This window comes from Rissa tridactyla, chromosome 9, assembly GCF_028500815.1.
Source record: "Rissa tridactyla isolate bRisTri1 chromosome 9, bRisTri1.patW.cur.20221130, whole genome shotgun sequence".
NCBI lineage: Eukaryota > Metazoa > Chordata > Aves > Charadriiformes > Laridae > Rissa > Rissa tridactyla.
Window position 1 is genome coordinate 20,336,012 of NC_071474.1, and position 14,485 is coordinate 20,350,496.

The window sequence follows — 14,485 nt, forward strand, 5'->3', positions numbered from 1 at the left end:
AATACTGAGGAGAAAGGCACCAGAAATCCAATCTATTACGTAACAAGAACAGCAGCCAGTACCCCAGAAGCGGGAAATTTGTACGAGGGTGTTAATCACACTCCCAGAAGGTGAATTAACGAATTTTACAGAACAGGGAGGGAAAACTACCACCAATTACCACGGCTGCCGTAAAATTACGCTTTAGTGACCAAAAACCCGCGATACCTGACAGAAAGAAGCCGCCCGCTGAGAGCGCCTCTCCCCTCAGGAAGGGGCAAGGGGCGGCCGCCTGCGCTCCGCTCACGCGCCGCCGGGCTAGGCCGCCCCCCTCCGACGGAAGGCGGCTCCTCCCCCGGCACGTACCGGCGGTGACGCCACGCGCGGGAATTCTAGACCGTTCCAGGGCCGTGACGTAGGGCGGCGTCATTCCAGAAGATTCGGCCGGTGCCCGTATAAAGCCCGCGGAAGAGGCGGGGCGACGGCTATCAGTGAGTGTGCGGCAGTGGCGGGGAGGCTGCGGCGGTGAGCGTGGCCCGGCTGGGCCTCTGTGGGGTGCTGGGGCGGCGGTGCAAGGTGGGGGGTGCGATGGTGTAGTGCGGCCTAACGCGGCGCGTCCTCCCGCAGGGCACCATGGTGAAGGAGACGGAGTACTACGACATCCTGCAGGTGAAGCCTAATGCCTCCTCCGAGGAGATCAAGCGCGCCTACCGCAAGCTGGCGCTGAAGTACCACCCCGACAAGAACCCCAGCGAGGGCGAGCGGGTACGCGGGGGGCCGGGGCCGGGGAGGCGGCTGCGCTCCCGGCGGCGGGCTGGGGCCGGGGCCCGCGCCGGGCGGGCCTCAAGATGGGTGACTGCGGCCTGGGCTGGCGTGGGGCACGTACCGGTGGCCGCTGCTGTGCAAAGGCGGAAAAGCCTGGTTTTTGTTGTGTTTTAAAACTCTGCTTTGCCTGGAGGAGAGAGATAATGTCCTTTTTGCAGCCATTAAGTAAAGGCTCCCGTTTGAAAGACGTGGGGGTGGTAGCGGGCCTGATGGCCTAGCTGTGGCAGGAGGGGGTGCCCTGGTTCCTCTTTTTGGAGGCCGTTCCTATCGGTCTCACCATAGTTACCAACGAGAGCTCCGTCTTGTAGAGATGCTGGCTAAAACAGGCAAAGCTGAAGGGATTTCTGGTGTCCTGGTGGCCATCGTGCTGTGTCAGATGTTGTAAATGACAGTAGTGGATCCAGCTGCCAGCACGGCTGGGCGTGCTGGGGTTGCTGTGGATCCAGTTGTGCTCCTGAACAGGATGAGTTTTCTTCAGAGGTAACTATCTGGAGGAAATCGTTGGGCTGCACAGGGGTGGACTGTTGACAACAAAGCCATCTTAACCTGCTGTTAGCAGAGCCCCACTCAACTCTCCATGTTGCCTAGGAACATAAATGAGCACCACAGTTGGAGAACTGCTGAAAACTTGATTGATAGGATTGTCTATCTAAAAGCTGCTCAGATAATACCTTAACATAAGAACAGAATATTTGTGTATGTAGTATGCTGATTTACGAAATTCAAGCTTGCTAAATAATATCAGAATCAAAGGTAACCTTTTCTGCCTTTATTTTTGGCCTGTTCTTTTACTTATACCACTTTACCCGGTCACAAATAAATCATGTTTAATTTGGAAGCAGTCATTTGAGTAACAGAAAATTGTGTTTTAAAATTTACTTAGTCATCTTAGTAACAGGGAATCCTTGATAGCTATTTTAAAATGCTTAATTTTTTTATAAAGTGGATGTTTTGATTTGTATCTAAGTTCTTTTATTTGTGATGAGTAAGCAACACCAGTGTCTGGTCACTTAAATCTCCTTAGTTCTAGCTGGGTGTAGCAGCTCAGCAGGCATGAAGGATCCCTCCGTACCTCTAGAATGACTACCGCTGCTGTGGCCATTGAATGTCTTGGGACCTCAAGGCCGTGGGGATAGTATCATATCCCTTTCTAAATGGATTTTTTAGAGGTGTATAATGGTTGCAACTACCACAGTCATCAAAGTGTAGTTTGCATATGCTTGTAACTTGGATGTGACTCTGAATTGAGCCCACTTGTAACGTGGGAGGAGGGGGGAGAGGGAGAAAAGGGGTGGCTTTAGTGGATGAAAGTGTACAATTATAGTCTATTACACATTTGCTTAGGGAGTTTACTCCTTTAGGAAAAAGATAAATGCTACAAGAGAGTGTTACAGTGGCTAAATCTGAAGATGGAGTTGCATATGAGAGGGTTACTTTTCCTCTTGGTCATAGTTGTTCAGAGCTTCTTTTTTCTTTTTAGTTTAAGCTCATATCCCAGGCATATGAAGTTCTGTCGGACCCAAAGAAAAGGGACCTCTATGACCAGGGTGGGGAGCAGGCTATTAAAGAAGGAGGCCTGAGTGGCGGCAGCTTCTCTTCACCCATGGACATCTTTGACATGTTCTTTGGTGGTGGAGGCCGAATGAATAGAGAGAGAAGAGGTACACAGTTCTAAACAAGTTCTAGAAACTCTAACCATGCACTTAAGCATAAAACACCTGTGCTATGGTACTGCTGTTCTGCTAAGTGCACGTAGTGTGGATATTACTCATTGCAACAATAGATCACGTAAACTATGATTATTTTTTTTAGTTACTCTAGCATTAAGTTTCTAATAAAGTAGATGGCATGACATAATCATAGCAATCTTTCTGATGAGTTGTGTTTATTTTTTGTTAAAGTGGGTGTGGGTAATCTGTAGGGGAGGGGGAACCATTGGTAGGTTAGAGAGAGCAGTTGAATTTAGACCTGGTTTAAGTTACCTTCTTTCCCAGATCTGTGCCTCACTTGCTCATATGCTTTGGGCAACTTGCTTCAAAGGACACCATCAACTTAAACTTAAGTAATGTTAAATATCACAAAAATATTTGGGAGGAATCATGTGAAACTGAGTACAGAGTGCTGCCAAAAGCACAGTCTGATTTTTGTCTTTTTCTATGCCCAATGTCTTTTAAAGGAGCAAGTAGTAACTTGCTGTAAAATGTTTGAAATTATGCTATGAAGTGGCATGGAGCTTTATAGGTAGACATAATAGCAACCTCTAAATTGACTAGATCTGAAGCTGGTAGTGTCCTTGCATCTTGCTGTTTTAGTTAAACTTATAAAATTAGGGGTAGGAGCAGGGGTAGGGTGGCTTTAATGATGCTTTGCTTAATTACAGCTAAACCTTATGTTCTGACATAAGTGGGTGCAGCTCAGTGGAAGCTGATGGAACTGCACATGTTTTTAAGGGGGGTGAGCTGTGTTCAAAGTCTGGAATGAACTTTATATTTCTTCAGTGAGACTGCATGTATGAACAAGTTTAGAAGCTTCTAAATAAACATTTGTCCTTATAATAGCTGAATCGGAATCGGAATTAATCTTTCTCCCTTTTTTTTTTGAAGGTAAAAATGTTGTGCACCAGTTAGGTGTATCTCTAGAAGACTTATATAATGGTATTACAAGGAAACTGGCACTGCAAAAAAATGTTATTTGTGCAAAGTGTGAAGGTAAAAAAAGTAGTGGTTTCAAACCCCTTTTACTCTGAGCTTTTTCTTTTTCTCTTTTTCTTTTTTTAAAAGAACATTGGGAGGGGGCTGGGAATAAAGTGTAGGGAATTTTTAATTTTATTATTTATGCTTATCCAAGAATAAGACTCTCTTAAACATAGTGGTATAAAGTTATTCTTCTAATGGCAGATTTAAACTCGCTGTGAATTGTAGTTAAGGGTACCTAAAGTAAAACTATCTTAATCTGGAACTTTAATAAGTGGCTGTTTTGTTAAACTTTTTTTTAATTGCTGTGGGTGGAAGTCTAGCTTGTATTACGTAACTCATTTTGCAGCTATTAAGTATCCATAATGACTGGTCTTCTTTGAGGTAGATCTTAATGAGGTCTTGTATCTTAGTACTTCATTAAATATTTAGCAAGCAGATTCTTTCCAAAGTATTAATGGAATGTCTAGGTATTGAAGTTGGTGTGCTGATAGTTCCTTGAAAACCAAGATGTATTGGGAGGTGAAGCAGAGGCTAATAAAATAAGCTGTGCATAGAAAACTTCACTTTCTTTTGCTTACAGAAACTTCTAACTTTTGGGGCATGTTTTGGGATGGAAAATAAATTCCAGTTACATTGGAAATACATTACTGCCTGACTGATGTAGAGTAGCTTTTTTTTTTTTCCTGAGTCTGAGATCAGATTTAACTCTTTTTTTTTTTTTTTCTCCCTTTTTTTTTTTTTTTTTGTCAAAGGTTATGGCGGAAAGAAAGGGGCAATAGAAAAGTGCCCTGTGTGTAAAGGAAGAGGAATGCAAGTTATAGTTCAGCAGATTGGACCTGGCATGGTACAACAAATCCAAACTGTGTGTCCAGAATGCAAAGGCCAAGGTGAAAGGATAAATCCGAAGGACAGGTGTGACAACTGCAATGGCTGTAAGGTTGTGAGAGAGAAAAAGATCATAGAAGTTCATGTTGATAAAGGTAAGAACTGGATATTGGTTCTGTGTCCCTAATCATGGTCTATAGCTCTGCAGAGAATAAATGGGTTTCTTGTCTCCAGGTATGAAAGACGGTCAGAAGATAGTATTTCATGGAGAAGGTGACCAGGAACCTGATCTGGAACCTGGTGATGTTATAATTGTGCTTGATCAAAAGGATCACAGTGTCTTCCAGAGGCGAGGGCATGACTTAATCACAAAAATGAGAATTCAACTCTCGGAGGCTTTATGTGGTTTCAGAAAGACCATTGAAACTCTGGATAACAGAGTTCTTGTCATATCATCTAGGCCAGGTAGGTCTTAAGAGCTCTAATGGTGTATGTTAACTGCTTGCCTGTTTCATTGTGCTTGGACTGGGGGTCTTCTGGGGGTTTGGTTTGGGGTTTTTTTTAACCAGTTGATGCAACAGATTCGTACTACACTTGCAGTCATTTAATTTAGTTCGTTCTTTGTTGTTCCTGTAACCCCTTCTAAAACATTACATGCAGAATTATAGCTAAAGCTGCCAAATGTTTCTTAATAAATTTCAGCCTCGGGTGGATAGCCAGGAGAACATTCAGGAGGGCAGAAACTTCAGCTGTACTAGATTATGTGCTAGTTTCTGCCTGAAGGCTGTGCTAAGAGAAGCCGGTTGTCTTACAGTGGAGGAAATAATGGCCTTACTTCTGCATAGCTTTATTTTGGTACTTCTCAGTCTGCAGCATTTTCTATGAGCTGCTTAGTGCTCTCCCTCAGGTGCTGTGGGAACACTGTGTATAACCCTGATTTTCATGGTTATGAAATGTCTGTCCTGTAAGCTTACTTACAGCTCTTCTCTCTGTGTAGGTGAAGTGATAAAACACGGTGACCTGAAGTGTATCTACAATGAAGGGATGCCTATCTACAAATCTCCAATGGACAAAGGCAGCTTAATTATACAATTTTTGGTAAGTTGACTGCTTTTTTGTAGCAAAGAGATTCATGTTGGCATCAGGAGTAACTAATCATGAAAATAAAAATACAAAATTGCAGGTCCAGTTCCCAGAGCACTACTGGCTCCCAAGGGAGAAACTGTGTCTGCTGGAGGCTTTGCTTCCTCCACGAGAAGACGTTATGGTTACAGATGAGATGGATCAGGTAGACCTTGAAGATTTTGATCCAAATGAGCAAGCCTACCGTAACAGTGGTGGAGAAGCATATGAAGAAGATGAGGAGGGTCCAAGAACAGGAGTACAATGTCAGACATCTTAAAGCAAGGTGGAATGGATGCCATCTAAAAATGTAAATTTTCACAATGAAAACTGCATGGCTGTAAGAGCCACTGCTTGTGGGTTTTGTGTTCAGCAAATTGAGTTGCTGCGCTGTCAGTATCACCTTTTTGTAACTAATTTATATTGTGTTCTTGTAGTCTTTATATATAAAGCAAATGTCACACAGCTGAGAACCAACTGAGTTGGTATACATTTTCCTTTGCTGTGAAGGTTCTCAATTTATTTCACCTATGCTATTTATATAAGACTTTGGCAATATTGATAGAGGTTAAGTGGAGTGTCTTATGTAAATACTTTCATACTGGAAAATTAATTTCATAGAATAAAACATAGCAGAAATAACTTCTAATAAATAGAACTCTTCACACTTTATCATGCTTCTCTTGTACTTTCTAAGCCACTCTAAAACTCCCTTTATTTTAAGTAAGTTTCTACTGTCTCATAGTCAAGGCTGTTCTCTACGTTTAAGTTCGTGTTAGCTGCAACACTAGTACCTGTCCCACTTTGTATTTCAAAAGCATTTTGTGCATGCCCCCTTTCTTGCATAATAACACTCTTCCCCCTGCTCTTTTGTTGTATTAGAGTAGCATTCCTCCAGCTGCTTAGCTCTATGTAACTAAGGGTTATAAGGTATCCTTCTACTGGGTATAGAGTGTAGCCTACCTCCTTCCAACTTACATATGGGTGAGTCCTTCCAAATAAAATTTGATCTTTCAGAAGCTCAAGCTCTGTATTTCAGCCCTCCCTGTAAAGAGCTTTTACTTTGTCCTAGATGTTGTGTACTTGAGCTTTAACTAAGATGAATAAACCAAAGCCACATGCATTAGGGCTGCTGCTGCTGTTTTATACAGTGACAAGATACCATAGCAAAGTGATCACATTAAAGCTTTTTTTCCTTTCACCTGTTTTCTAGCAGAGTTTGTATTAAGTCAGGGTTGGAAACAGCTAGCACCCTTTAGTGAAATTAAACCATGATGAATGAGCTACATGTCACCCTACAATTGCCAAACAGGTGTTCAACTTAAGTGACCCTATTGCATTCACTGGGACAATGCCAAGATGAGCACAGGCTCTCATTTCCCGTGCATACAACACCCAGCCTCAGTCACTCTTCCTTTTCCCAAAATAAGCTGCTGTTAACCTTGGTCAACACTTCCCAGCTCCAGTCTATTTCTGTATAAAGGCAGAGAGATTAACTGAGCGGTTACTTCACCCATGACTCCCTATTTCCAAAAATACATTCTTCCAAGGATTAGACACAAGTTACTTACATCTGTAGCTTTTATTTTAAAAATGTAAAGCTTTCTCTCATGCTAAACAAAATCAAAATTACATATAAACATATCTGATTTTGCAGATCAGCAATACTAAAATGCTTTTATCATATTAAAAAAAATTACATAGAAGGACAGTAATATTCCTCAAAACTGCCCCAAGAGTTAACCAAAGGATCTGAGTCAAGATGTTTAAACTGGACAGTCATAAATATGAATTTCTTGGTCATCTCCAACAGATACAATTTTGGACCCACTTCCATTGTATTTCACTCCCCAGACCTGCAATTAGAACATAGAAACGGTTATTATCAGCAGGAGACGAAGAAAAAATGTCTTCATAGCTGTTGTATTTATTGACTACAACAAGCAGAAGAGGGAGGATTACTTAAGATCACCTTATTAGAACTGGCCCAATTATGGCTCCTGCTTTAACAGCAGATGAGGCTGATGAACCAGAGAGACACTGCCATCTAGTAGCCCAACAAGTTCTTCATTCTTCTACTGACAATGAATTACACAATCTAAAGATACTTGAAAAAGGCTGGAAAGTACTTGCCCCAGTTTGCATAAATCAAATCTAATGTTTTCACTCTCATCCCTCCTGTCTTCCTTTCTGAGAAGACTATTTTACAGTGCTTTCAGGAAAGTAAGAGAAGTATTTCTCATGCAGATGGACACATCATGACAAACTGAAGAATGATCCAGTTTATCCTTGGGCTAGTCTAAGGCTCGGAGCCATTTACTTAGCAGTGCAAACCTTGAAAGAATTCAGGTCAGTCCTCTGACTTAAGCCTAGGACAGTTCTAAAAACTCTTCAGCAACCCCCATTTCCATCATCGGGATGACACCAGGAAAAGTGAAGGCTACCCAGTGCATTAGCGTGGGATTGCAAAATGGCTAGATTGACAACAGCACCTTTTGGGGCATCCTATACATTGTTTTGCATTAATACCTAAAAACCAGCCTTCCAAAGAACTGATACATCTTCACCTTCCACAAACTTAGAAGATCATAGACGACAGCTAAAACAACACTGGAAATCCAATTCTGCTCAGTATTTCAATCCTAAAACCCCCATAGCTCTAGATAATTGAAAAGAAGGTTACCAGAAAAAATGTACTGTGTGAGAAAGAGCCCAAGTAAAATCTGAAAGAATTTCCTCTGTTAATTCTTCCTCTGTGATCCATTAAAAAATAGCATTGTTCTATTTAATACCTAACATGTGGAAAAAGAGTAACTTGGTAGACTTCCTCTTCCCTCAAGGGTAGCCATCATTCAGAAAAAAATAAAATTAAAAAATAGGGTTTCAAGGCTGCTTTCAAGCATCTTTTTAGATAATTCCATCCTTTTAAAAAAGTATTTTCACCACTTAACGCAGGCACATGCTGTGTAAGATACAGAAATAACTAACACCATAGACAAAGATAGAATATACAGCCTGGAAAGAATCCTTTTGGCCACTCAGGATTGCCCTTATTTGGACCTGAAAAAATTAATTACTTGGAAGAGCTCAACTTACACGCTTGGAATATTAATTCAATATTAAGTGACAAATAATTACGAACAACAGCAAGTCCAACCCCAAAGCTATAGCACCAACTTGAAGCACGAATGTGCACAAGTACACAACTACAGTTCTCCTGTGAATGCAATGACCCAGGTAAAGCAATAATAGACATACCTGATCTTGGTGGTCAATGAAAGTATGAACACAGGTTCTCGTCCCAGCATCCCAGACTTTTACACTTTTATCAGATGAACTGAAAGAAAAATAGTATTCATCAATGTTTAAATTAACTATTTCAGCATCTGCAACATGAAAATTAGGACTCCTGTTTTAGCTAGAAAATTCTTTAAAGTTCCTTCGATTAAGAAACTCCTGTTACATATACTGGGTCCCCAACTGCCTGAGCTGCTTTAAGAGTGAACACTGAAGTTCAACTATATTAATGTACTATTACGCTAGGTTGTACTTCTTAATTCAACAGCAATTTTTCAGCTTTTTAGAATCAAATTGCCCTTCTCTTACATGTCCTTTACTTGTAGGGAACTACACTGCAGTGAGATGACTTACATTATAAAATACTATTCACTGCAACTGTCTGTAATTGCAATGTATGTTATTCCATTATAGATTCCATTGTAATTTGTACACATTTACCTTTTATGATTAATTTCCCTTTATAAATATGTATTTTTTTCAGTAAGCATAAACAAGTTAAAAATCCTCAATACCTGGAAACAAAATGGGTATCATCAGGACAAAATGCTACATTTAATACCCAGGATCCATGACCACTTAATGTACCAGCCAAGTTTGCATGTTGCCTGTGGAAAGAACAAATTTTAGAAAACACAGAACTTCAACACTTCATTTGTGAATTCCATGGAAAAAGCAACAGGAATATTCTCTAGCTAGTGCAGTCAGGAATGCAAGGTGATGGAAGGTGACTGCTGGACATTTGTTCATCCAGGCTGAACTGCTGTTACAACAGATTCTGGTTTTCCATTTCAAATGGGTAACATACAAAAAAGTCACCAAGAAAATACATTGGTGGACAAAACAAGTTTCACCACAAAGAAGGCAAAGTAATGCAGGTTTAGGGGAGTGAAGATTAGTGAAGCCGAGCTTTTTCCTCCCCAGGGTCTTCCAGGTTTTTGCACAATGCAACAGAAATAGGTTATAAACATAATTTCTTGTGTACAGAACAGATGTTTAAGATGGGTGAACACACAGGCCAGATATACAAAACAATTAGCCTGTTGCCTACAAGGCCAGATATGAGGAAAGTAATTTGTTTTCAAGCTAAAGCTGTCATCCATCTATGCACTTTTTAAAAACTATCTAAGGGTGTAGTATTTTAATATTTATTACATAAAGAAGTCACCAAAAGCTGAAGGGAATTATGGACAGCAGAGGGTTTGATACATTTTTTACAGTATCAGCCTCTCTGAATATTTATTTTCCTGTTAGCGTGTCTTGCAAAATAACGACTTACACATCGTAAATTTTGATATAGCCATCATCTGAAGCAGTTACAAGTAACTGAGAATCCGGAGAAAACGTCAGTGAACGAATAGGCATCGCGTGACCTGAAATTCAAAGTTATATATGGCTTAGAATGTAGCTAACTCCGCTTACTAATGACAGTGCTAAGAAGCTACACCAGAACAGAATTCCTGCATTCCCCGATAAAAGAAAGCAACCTCTGAAGAGGGTTTCTCTCCACGCCACTACAGGCTTCTTCGCATAACATAAACTGGAAACTGAGAGCGATTCTAAACTTTGAGTGTTAAGGCATGTCCACTGCAACAGAAAAGTATCTTATTTTTTCAGCTGTGGATCTTTATTAGAAATAATAAAGTATGTAATATTTTCTAATATGATTTCATATTGTTTTAAGTAGTTGAGTTTTTTAATTAACTATAAAACTGGACAGAAACTACGTGGACATTAAAAGCCCATTCATCTGTTAGAAAAATGCATGTCTTATAAAAAGTTCAGTTATTGTTTAAAACATGAATAAATTGCTATAAAACTAATACCACAGCAAAAAGAAGTGTCATACACGTGGCAGGACACATTTGGCTTAGCTTCATTCCCTTGTACTGCACTGAATACAAGAACGAACTGCAAGTTCAGAATTTAGTTAAGCATTACTGATGATGTCCTTTGAGATAGGCATTTATGATGCAAGCCTGAGTTTACAGTTTGTCTCTAATATTTTAAGTGGTTTAAGTTACAGCACACTAACTAAATGCTGTCTAATGGACAGAAACATCAACTCGTTTATGCCATGGCTGTTGCATCTTATTCTGACTTGCGTTATATCCTTTAATTTTGTTGAGGAATGAAGCCAAAACTTGGGTATTGCAAATACACGAACCATTACCTTCTAGCGTATGCAGAAGTTTTCCAGTTGCAATATCAAAAATATTGATAATGCCATCTATCGCTCCACTGGCTAAGTATTTTCCATCTGGACTCTGTAATAAAACACAAAAAGTATGCATTTAACAACTATATGCATTTATGCCTGTACCTCCCTGATATTCTCTTGGCAAATTGTCACAAATGCGACCTATGCAAGATACCTGGGCTCCAAAAATACCAAAGACTTCCAGCTGACTTATTCAGAATGTGCGAATAAGCAAGATCAAAGAAAATTTTCCATACATGCAGGGGGAGAATGTCACTCAGTTTATATTTAGAACTATCAAAGTATAGCTGTCATTTAGTATTATGTAGAGATAAACTGATAGATTGAAACAAAAATACCCCATTTACAACATATTACAGCAATACCAATTCACATAAGAAATTATCAATTGAGCTTCTTACATATGCAATGCTAAGGATGAACTTTCCTCTGGTGTCCAGAGAATATTCTTTCTTTCCGGTTTCAACACCAAAAATATTTACTTTTCCCACGTGACTTCCTGTTGCAAGGTACTGGGAATCAGGTGAAAAAGCCAGGGACCAAGCATCAACTGTATTAAAAAGAAAAAAAAAATCATAAAAGTTAACTTTCTTCTGTGTAATTAATGGAGCATAGCTTGAGCCATTTATTTCCACCTAGTGAAAGATTACATTTTCTAATAAAACCTTGAGTTTATTAGTCCCTCCTGTAACAATAAATTTAGAATTTAAGACTGCATGAGTTAGGTCTTAAATTTTTACTTTTCTCCTGGTACTGATAGATATTAAACCAGTAAAAGAAAGCAACACCAGTATCTAGCAAAGCATAGAAGATGCAGGAGAAACGCAGATATATGAATGTAACACAGCAACATTCGTACAACAGAATTTAAAAAAACCATACCTTTTTATAGTAGTACAATGTATTTATCTGGCAAAATGTAATTAACAGGTTTTTTTTCCTATAAGCTTAATACTAATTACCTAAAACACTGCATGACTGTTCTTAAATTAGGGACTGCTGGTGGACCAATGAAATATTTGGAATTAGATTTTAGGCCCTGAATTCCAACTTGGAAGATGCAACATTGATCCAGGCTTCAGCTTTACTGTGCTTTGACTTGCTCCCTCAGGCTTGGATGTACTGCATAAATAAGCATCACATATACGTCTCAAATTCAACGCAGTGCTTACAAAGAAAGCTCAGACCTTCTTTGTAAATCACTTTGAATAAGCATTTGAATTATTTTTTAAAATATCCTTTTATCAATACATCTGTAAGAGCAAGCTGGTTTCCATTCCATGTATCTGACAAAACCTATGTAGTGTGAAAAAATAAGTGTAAAATTGTCTGATACTACTTTATGTTGAGTTCATAAAAATCACTTAGATTTTTGCAAACAAACACCAAAACCCAACAAACTAGTCATTTCATATACCCTAATAATACACTATGCAGTATTTGCTATCCAGAGTAAGCAGACTTCTTATGCAGAGACAGATTAACACTGATACCTTACCAGGGCCAGCATCTATTGACTTGATCTGTTTGCCAGTTTCTAAATCCCAAAGGCGAATATGGGCATCGAGGGAGCTGGATGCTGCAATGGAGCCCGTGTGGCTGATATCCACAGACACCACGCCCAGCTGGTGACCCTCCAAAGTCCATTGTAGATCCAATTTTTCATCATTCCTTTTGTTCAAGGGAAAGAAAAGTCTAGTTATTAATAGCTAGGGGTACTTAACCAATCTCCAACCTCAGACAAAACAAAAAAGACAACCCACATTTCTCCATTTCATTCAGCAAAAGGGGAATCAAACTTCACCCATGAAACATGAAGATACCTATGCACAAATTGCTTTCTGTATGTAAGGGAAAGAACCAGCAAATCAATTGTTTACCATGATTCTGCAAAGCATGTACTTCATCTTAAGTTTTTAAGTAGTCCCACTGAAATGTTGATGGCAAATCAATACATGGGTAAGTAGACAGCAGACTGTTAATCTGTCAGCAAAGCATGAAATGCAATGACCAACGCTTTTATAATTACAATAGCGCTACTCATGTCATTACAATGAAGCACATACTTAATACTGCTTTGGCTAAAAGATAAAACAATTTCTTTGCAAAAGCATACTTCAGTATCACCTGTATGAGGATTATGAGAATTTTTTCTTCTTAAAATAAAACAGGAAGATGTCATTTCCTCTTTTACTCTATTCCCATTATTCCTTTCACAGTACACATACTTCCAGTGCATTGTTTCACAAAAAGTTATGTTTCTAATTCTTTGATTTAGAAATAACATGAAGTTGTATTATTCTCTGGCAGAGGACATGTAAAATTTGATGTATATTTTCAAAACGGTTCGTGTTCTTTGACAACTAAAGCACATCAGAATGCTACCACTCCAAAAGAAAGCACTTTTGGAATGAAGATATGCTTGCTCGAGAGAACAGTTCTGTGTGCCAGGCTACCCCTTTCCTGATGCAAATTCTAAAATCCCTGCAGATTATGGAAATTCAAGACTGTTCTTTCTCCATACTGACTACTTCCAAGGCTTAAAACTGGTTAATACGGAGCACTTCACTTACCACTTCCACACCTTCACTAGATCATCCAAAGAACCAGAGATCACTGTTTCAGAACCATCTTTTTTATTTTTTCCCCAGGCAACTGACCAAATGGCATCATCGTGAGCTAAAAGAGAATATAAGCATAGAAATTAAAAATTAAGTTGTTTCTTTTGATGGAAGACAACTACCAGTTTTGATAATGCTAAAACTGCTGATTGTAATGTTGGCAATAGACCCTTTGCTCCTCAGGTCTCTCAGTGCTCTAAGAGCCTTATCACTGTTTTTATTGTTTCAAAACACATGATGTGTTTTGTTCACCAAGGTCACTGTTGAACAAACAGCATAGCTATTTTTGAGTTATTCAAACTTATACTTAATATAAACATAATCTAGATCACCTCACAGGTATATATGCCATTATCAACTTTACATCATCCACAGAAGCCGGTATTATTTAATACATGTTAGTGTTTTCTCACCTTGCTCTTGCTTGAAGAGAATACCGTACTGGAAAGAAAGAATAATTAATATTATGTATGAGCAGCCTAAAAAAAATACCAAGCTGGCAATTAGTTTAATTAACGCTGTGTTTTTACTTACCTGTGTGGTCATGTCTTTACGGACGCAATCTTAACAGGAATGCTGTGGAAGGAGAGAACCCATTAGGCTCGGAAATAAGACTCTCGCTCAGAAACACCGCTCTGGAAGGCGAAAACCCGGCAGGCACCGAAGCAAGGCCTGAGGGGAAACCCCGCCTTTTTATCACCCTTCCCTCGCACGGCGAGGAGCGTCCGCCCCGCAAGGGCCCAGCACCCCCGCCGCCGCCTCCCCTCAGCCCGCCGCCGCCTTCGCCCTCCATCGCGGTACCGAGCCGATCCGTGCCGGCCACCGAACTTCCTGCCCGCCGCCACAGCACCCCGCCGCCGCCACAGCCGCCGTCGCACGGTAATGACGTCATCTACCAG

General features: G+C 40.0%; 2 protein-coding genes across 6 annotated transcripts; one reads left to right on the forward strand and one right to left on the reverse strand.

The window, feature by feature from the left end:
- Positions 1-374: 374 nt before the first annotated feature.
- On the forward strand, positions 375-6,119 carry DNAJA4 (DnaJ heat shock protein family (Hsp40) member A4). Of its 4 annotated transcripts, XM_054213399.1 has the most exons (8): positions 375-504; positions 607-744; positions 2,285-2,465; positions 3,408-3,512; positions 4,253-4,480; positions 4,560-4,790; positions 5,323-5,423; positions 5,509-6,119. In XM_054213399.1, the coding sequence occupies exons 2-8, from the start codon at positions 613-615 to the stop codon at positions 5,725-5,727; spliced, it is 1,197 nt and encodes a 398-aa protein (XP_054069374.1). In that variant the 5' UTR covers positions 375-504; positions 607-612; the 3' UTR covers positions 5,728-6,119. The 4 variants fall into 4 exon arrangements, with proteins under 4 accessions (XP_054069374.1, XP_054069375.1, XP_054069376.1 ...); XM_054213400.1 differs by lacking the exon at positions 375-504 and having other exon boundaries at positions 600-744; XM_054213401.1 differs by lacking the exons at positions 375-504; positions 2,285-2,465 and having other exon boundaries at positions 610-744.
- Positions 6,120-7,010: 891 nt separating this feature from the next.
- SKIC8 (SKI8 subunit of superkiller complex) lies at positions 7,011-14,464 on the reverse strand. Of its 2 annotated transcripts, XM_054213405.1 has the most exons (11): positions 14,388-14,464; positions 14,121-14,162; positions 14,000-14,027; positions 13,539-13,644; positions 12,464-12,636; positions 11,367-11,515; positions 10,918-11,011; positions 10,024-10,117; positions 9,260-9,352; positions 8,706-8,784; positions 7,011-7,303 (listed from the first exon to the last, which is right to left on the reverse strand). In XM_054213405.1, exons 2-11 carry the CDS (start codon positions 14,130-14,132, stop codon positions 7,214-7,216), a joined length of 918 nt encoding a protein of 305 aa, XP_054069380.1. In that variant the 5' UTR covers positions 14,133-14,162; positions 14,388-14,464; the 3' UTR covers positions 7,011-7,213. The 2 variants fall into 2 exon arrangements, with proteins under 2 accessions (XP_054069380.1, XP_054069381.1); XM_054213406.1 differs by lacking the exon at positions 14,388-14,464 and having other exon boundaries at positions 14,121-14,271.
- Between the last annotated feature and the right edge of the window lie 21 nt (positions 14,465-14,485).